Genomic DNA, 6,880 nt, shown 5'->3' with positions numbered 1-6,880 from the left:
GGGCGGAGCTCGCCTCCTCCGGGGCCGCCGAGCGCGGCCGGGGTCGGCCGGGGTCTGGCCGCGGCGAGCCCAAGGGCGACGACTCGGGCGACGAGGCCGTGTCGCTGTCGGGGGCCCGGCAGAGGCGCAGGTCCGGGGCGGATACGTGCAGCCGGGCGTGCGCCGGGGACAGCCCCCTGGCGGCGGCGGGGGGCGGCGGGTGGAACAGGGACTCGCGCCGGCGAGTGTGCGGGCTCTCAGGCAGGAAGGCCCAGCCTTCGCGGCCCGCCAGGTGCGGCAGCGAACAGGCCGCGGGGAGGCCGCGCCCAGCCGGGGGCTGGGCGCCGCCCGGGTCTGGGAGCCGGGGCGGGATGCAGAACTGCGGAATGCGGTCGGGGGTGAGGACGTTAGGACAGGCGCGCGCGGGCGGGCCCCGGGCTCGGCGCTTGGGGAGCAGGTTGGACGGCGCCCATCGGGGCCCGGACTCCGGGGCCCCCAGTCTGTAGCCGGCTTTCTCCAAGAGCCACATGAAGTGGGGTGAGGATGGCGGAAGTCCGAATTCCGCGAGGCAGAGAAGGTGCAATTTCAGCGTTCCGGGAGGGAAGGCCTTCGGAGGAAAGAAGAGGGCTTGAGGTGGGTGACGCTCCGAACATACACCGGGTGGGCCGAGCACTTTGCCCCCAGCGCGCGGGCCCCTCTCTGGGCGGGAAAAACGGGGCTGTGAAGCCTGGAGGCCTGGGGAGAAATGGAGGATACGGGACAGTCACATTTTCAGATTCAAGCCTCGGCAAATGCAGACTCCGCAGTTAGTGCTAACGGTGTTCACTCTAAAGAGAAGGCCCAACATAACCACTAGAAAGAACTCTAGCTACTGTTAGGAGAATTAGCGGGAGATTCTCGAATCACCAAAAGGTCTGTAGTCACAAACACGGACCCAGATCCCAAACTCCGCTTGTACATCTTGCTCCCCTGAAGAGGCATAGAGGCCCTGGGCAAGCTCATCCTCTTCTCCCTCGCGCGTCCTGAAGACGCAGACCCTCCTCCAAGATCTTGTCCGGGGTCCCCTTTGGCTGCCTTCCCCGCTCCTGGGCTCAATCCTCGTAAGACTGAGCCATCCTTTGGCCCCAGCCCCACCTGCCTCCTCTTGCTCCTCCCTCTCCTTTCCGAGCGGCTCGAGGCCAGAAGCGGACTCGCTGCACACCTGGCCGCTGTCCTGCGAGCACTCAGGGCCGTCCAAGGAGATGCACCTCTCGGGGACACAGAATCCCCTCCACCCCAAGCCCTGACTGTCCCGTTCCCAGCCTCCCCGCCCCGCCCCGCCCCGCCGCATCCCGAGTCTGCCGGGCGGGGCCCGGCCGTTGGGCCGCCACTCCCACTCTCCACTCCTTTTCTCCCCAGGAAACCACTGAGCACAAAGGCGGTATTGATTCTCCGCCACCCCCAGAGCGGCTCTCTCAGAGGCTCCGCTGCCGCTCGCTCACCGCACCCCCGCGCCCCACCCGCGGACGCAGCGTTCCGGCCGTCCGCCTGGGAGCCCGAGCCCATGGCAGGCTCCGTCGGACGTCCGGGGTGCAGGCCTCACCTGTAGGTCGCCGCCGGTTCCTGGCCTCTGATCAGCAGGCGTTCAGAGCCAGGAGGGGAGTAGCTTCCTCTCTGGCTTGCTCCCCCAGCCCAGTACTTCTGGGAGGAGCTGGCAGGGGCCTCCGCTGCCTACGTACGACCTCTTTTCCTGGATAAACAGAGCTCTGTCTCCACGGTCATCAGCCCGTCCTTCTTAACTCCTTCCTCTAGCTTTCTAGCAGCAAGCCAGTCCTGGGACCCCAGCCTCCTCTGCTTCCCCCGCCCCTGGGAGGGCTGCAGTGAGGAGGTCGTTATCATCGGGCAGTGGCCTCCACCACCCTGTGTGCTGCACTGGCCACACCCTAGCCCTGCCAGGTGAAACCCATCGCCTTGATCACACAAACCACATATTCTGCAAAGCCTTCCTTGCTGGAATCCTTTGACCACCCCCTCCCCCTCCCCCAACACCCTGTGCAGTTCTGGAGCCATCACAATAGCTTCCCAGACAGAGTGACTTTCTGTGACTAGTTCTCTGAATTACACTGGCCCAAGGAAAAGTGACCAGGATCCAAATGTCTGAACAGAGAGACACTGACGACAAAGCTCCTTCTGTCCTTGGGCCAAGCTCAAGCTGGTCCTGTGCTCCCTGTCTTTGGCAGAAGGCTGTTAAACTGTGAACATGGAGGCTGCCTCGCCTTTCCTTCCCCTCTCCTGCAAGCAGATCCTAGGAAGCACAGGCCACCACTGGCAAGATGCGACCCTCAGTTTCACCCACCATCCTTCAGTTTCTCGAAGGCGTCAGGCTCTTTCCCTACCTAGGATCTTTGCATAGGCTATTTCCTCCCCTAGGACCACACCCCCCCCCCCCCCCTTTCATCCTTCAGATCTGACAGCCTTCCATCTAAATTAGGGACTTCTGCGTGGCTCAGTTGGTTGAGCCTCTGACTCTGGTTTAGCTCAAGTTATGATCTCCTGGTACATGAGTTAGAGGCCCGCATCAGGCTCTGCACTGACAGTGTGGAGCCTGCTTGGGATTCTCTGTCTCCCCCTCTCTGACCCTCCTGTGCTGGCTTTCTGTCTCTCTCTCAAAATAAATAAACTTAAAAAAATAAATTAGGGACTTCTCTTGTATACTTTCACAGTGCCCCATACCTTTCCTTTCTGGCATTGGTCACAGGTTTTTTTTTTTTCTCTGTGATTTTTGTATGTGATTATTTAGTGTCTTACTGGACTGTAAGCATCATGAGGACAGTGCTTAGTACAGGCAAGTTCTTAATCAGGATTTATTGAATGAATTAATGACATTAAGCAGAATTATACCTGAATCAATTCAGTCTTCCATTCACTGTGTTATGTGCTGGGGATATATAGAATGGGGGGCAGTCTAAGGGGAGAGACAGACAATAAAGATGCAAGCAACAACAACAAGACAAATGGTGAAATGCAGGAAACACGATGGTATTTTAACATCTGATACTTGAGAGTTTTGAAAGAGCAAGTGTTTCTTTTATGGAGGTCCCTGGTGGCCCCAGACCCTTTAGTACTGACCCAGACCTTTTAGCTCCTCACTCAGCTCAGCCCTGGTGTCCTTTCTCGGGAGGGTGGTCTGCATGGAGTGCTGCAGCCAAGAACTCATGGCTTTGGCATCAGTCAGATGGGTTGAGGATCTCAGCTCTGCGATTTACTAGCTGTGTGATCTCTGGCATATAACTTAATCTGTCCAGGGTTCATTTTTCCCATCTGGAAGACAGAGAGAACATACCTAATCCTCAGAGTTAGTATGAGGACTAAGTCAGCTAATACGTGGGCATCAGTTCAGCTCACTTCTGCTAAAAGTACAAGAAAACAGAAAACCCAACTCAATCTGGACTTGACAAGACATTTTTTTGCTTCTATAATAAGAAGTCCAGGTGTGGGGTAGGATTCAGACAAGTTTGATTCTGTGGCCTCATTCATTCATTCATTCAATCATTGACTACCTACCATGTGCCAGGCACTGTGTTGGACTTGAGGATATAGCAGTGAAAAAAGAGATACATCTCCTAGCCAGCTGAAGTTGATGCTTTAGTGGAGGAAGAAAGATAATAGAAAAAAAAAAAAGTAAAAATAGTACAGTTTATTAGAAGGAAATCAGTGTTTGGGGAGAAAGTAAAAGTAGGAAAGGATTATAGAGGAGCATTCAATTTTAAATGGGGTGGTCAGGGATGGCCATCTTGAGAAGAGAACATTTTAGAAATGACATGAAGGAGAGAGGAAGGTTATCTGAGGGAAAAGCATTCTGGGCAGAAGAAATTACCAGTGAGAGGCTCTGAGGCGGAGGCATGCCTAGAGTGTTCAAGGAGGCAAAGCAGCCAGCATAGCTGGTACAGAATGAGTGAAGAAGAGAGGGAGTCAGAGGGATAACAGGGACAGATGCTGTTGGGGCTTATAGCCACTGTGACAATTTTAGCTTTGACTTATAATGAGCTGAGGAGTGACATGACTTGACATGTATTAAAAGAGTTGCTCTGGCAGCTGTGTTGAGAACGAAATGAAGGGGATAAAGGCATAATTAGAGAAACCAGATGGGAGACTATTGAAATAACCTTTGTTCAAGATGATTGGGGCATGACTCAGGATCTGGATCTATTCTGAAGCTAAAGCCAATAAATGGACCCATCCCCATCTGAAGAGAAAGAGAACGATACAAAGTTTTTGGCCTGAACAACTGGAGGAATGGAGTTATCATTTGCTGAGAAGAGAGAAAGTTTAGGAGCTCAGCTTTGGATCTATTAAGTTTGAGATGCGTGCCAGACATCTAAATGGAGACGCTGGGTAAGCAATTGGATTTATGAACCTGGAACTCAGAGGAGAGTTCCAGACTGGAAATATAAATGTGGGCACCAAGAGAAATGAAGACGGAATTTAAAGTCACAAGACTTGAAGTGTAGGTAGAAAAGAGTAAGGGTCTGAGGCTTGAGACTCAAACTGAGTCCTGGGCATGCCGATATTTAGAGGGGAGAGGAGGAGAACCAGCTGTGCCAGATGCTGTGACAAGATCCAGTAAGGTGAGGACTGAGAATTGATCACTGGATTTAGCAATGCAAAGTCACTGGTGACTTTGAGAAGACCAGTTTCAATGGGGTGGCAGAAGCAAAAGCCTGGTTGGAGTGGGCTGCTGAAAGGTTAGGGGAAAGAGAGAGCAAAAACAATTCTCTTGAAGGATTTACTAGAAGAGCACGGGGGAATGGGGTAGTGGCCGGGGGTGGGAGGGAGTGGAATCAAGAGAAAAAATTTTAAATGACAGAAATAGTGGTGTGTTTGTATGCCGATGGGAAAGATCCCATAGGAAGGGGAAAATTGGTAATGTAGAAGAGACAGAGGAGAATTGGTGCAGCAATATTCCTGAAGAAATAGATGTCGTGTGTGAGAAATCATTCTGGGAATTGTCCTTTGCCTGCTGTGTAAACAGTTCACCCAGCTACTGGGGAGAACATAGAGTAACTGGATAGAGGTAGAAGGTGGAGGAGTGGGTAGTGGGAAATTGTTTACTCTGAATGCTTCTAATTACTCAGGTCACCAGCTGAGAGTGATGATTGATGGAGGAGAAGGTGGCTTTAGGGTTTGAGTAGAGGGGACCAGGAAAGGAACAGTCACCCAGGAGGACAGGGGACTGGATGCTCTAGGGAAGATGCAAGATGGGTCCTGGGTAGTACTGCAGGCTCGCCTTTAGGAGAGCAACCATGACTTTATGCTGAGACCGGGCAGCATGGCTGCAAGATTTTTCTCTAGCTGTGCTCAGCTGTACAGATGTAGGGGGAAAATGGGCGGAGATTTGGTTTAGGACTGTTGCTCAGTGGTTGACGATTCAGTTTCCGGCTCCCTCTCTCCTTCCATTTCCTTCTCTTGGTGGATGAAATCAGGGGTGCCTATAAGAGTGCACACCACCTGGGCTGCACAGTGTGGGGACTGAGAACTGATTACAAATAATCCACAGCCTGGCTGTATCCGTCAGGGTCTGGTGAGGAAAACAGCACTTGCTGGGTAGTTCAACAGAGGGAGTTTTAACACAGGGAACTTGTTACAAAGGTATTGAAGAAGCTAAGAAGGCAAATAGGATGGTGAGGACTGTCTACCAGGATCTGGAACCATGGAGACACAGGCACTACTTGAGTCACCTTTCAAAGCAAAGAGAAGGGGAGAACTACCCTTACTTCTTTCTACTTTCCGCCTTCCAGTCGGCCACTAGGGCCTCTCAAAGATAGGTGGCAAGGGAGACTGGGAACTGTAGTTTGTATGCACTAGCCCTGCACAATCTAAGGCAGAGTAGGGGAGGGGTGGGGATCTGGGAGCCATCAAACAAATGACTGGCACACTGAGTAGTCATAAGATGACTTAATGAGAACAGTAAGATATCAGACCTGGAAAGAAATGATTTGCCAAACAGTAGCAGAGTTGAGACTAGAAGCCAAGATCTTCTGTCTCAAAGAGCATTGTTCTTTCTTATACCCTAGAGGTCTTTGGATTTGAGCAGAACTACTCCCTTGAATGAGGCCCAGAGTGCTGCCTCCTCACCTCCTCCAGCACCATCACTGCTGCTCCTGGGGGACATTACATGTGACTGAGGGCCCTCATCTCCTTTTTCCTGCCACTGCCATTGTAGAGGCACACCTGGAGGACGGGGCATTACAGAGTTCATCTGGGTTGAAGCCTGATGAAGAGGCAGGCAGGGCACAGGCCTTTCCTCCGGGTAGACAGGCAACAGTTACAGGACTCTCTGGGCTTTTGGGTCTCGCTAAGCTGTCTGTCCCATGGCCTTGAGGGGTGGCCTCAGGTAGCATAACTTGGCCACCAGTGCTCACTACGGGTGCTGGCAGGTGAGGGGCTTGGTGATCTACTGTGTCTGATAGCTCTGGCTCCTTACCCAGGACCTTTGATGAATGATCTAGCTTTGCAGTTCCGGGAAGGCCTTAGGGGTCCCTTCTTCAAGAGCTGGTATGAGCTCCCAATGTCTCCTGCCTTCTTGAACTGGTTGTTCTTACAGCTGTCTTATTTACTCTTCAGTTCTCTTGACACTTGACATAGGCTTCTGGAGAACACATATCCTCTGCTGTAAGCAGGAGAAGCTGGCACGTTTGTCTGGATGGCCAGTTCGATTCCACTCCATCTACTTTTACAACAGTTGCATTCCAGGTAAATTTGTTTTAAGTGTGGAGGCAGCACCTCCCCTGTTTCTGCCTAGAAAGCTGCACAACTTGGCCTCCTGGAGGGGAGGGGTGTTTGTCAAAGCCCTAGAGCCTAGAGATGATGACAACATTTCACTTACCAGTGTCCCTGCTCACCCTCCTGGTCTTATCCAGTG

General features: G+C 52.5%; 1 protein-coding gene across 1 annotated transcript in view; it reads right to left on the bottom strand.

The window, feature by feature from the left end:
• The window catches only part of C2CD4D (C2 calcium dependent domain containing 4D), a 3,183-nt gene extending 1,056 nt beyond the window's left edge, over positions 1–2,127 (bottom strand). The window contains exons 1-2 of the mRNA XM_040461148.1: positions 1,562–2,127; positions 3–714 (exon numbers count right to left, since the gene is read on the bottom strand). Of these exons, the coding sequence (XP_040317082.1) occupies positions 3–508 (506 nt within the window). The 5' untranslated portion in view covers positions 509–714; positions 1,562–2,127. The remainder of the gene's footprint in view (positions 1–2; positions 715–1,561) is intronic.
• Positions 2,128–6,880: the final 4,753 nt, after the last annotated feature.

This window comes from Herpailurus yagouaroundi, unplaced genomic scaffold, assembly GCF_014898765.1.
Source record: "Herpailurus yagouaroundi ecotype Mexico unplaced genomic scaffold, PumYag 254, whole genome shotgun sequence".
NCBI lineage: Eukaryota > Metazoa > Chordata > Mammalia > Carnivora > Felidae > Herpailurus > Herpailurus yagouaroundi.
The sequence above is the reverse complement of the archived record's forward strand: the minus strand, read 5'-3'. Positions and strand labels throughout refer to the sequence as shown.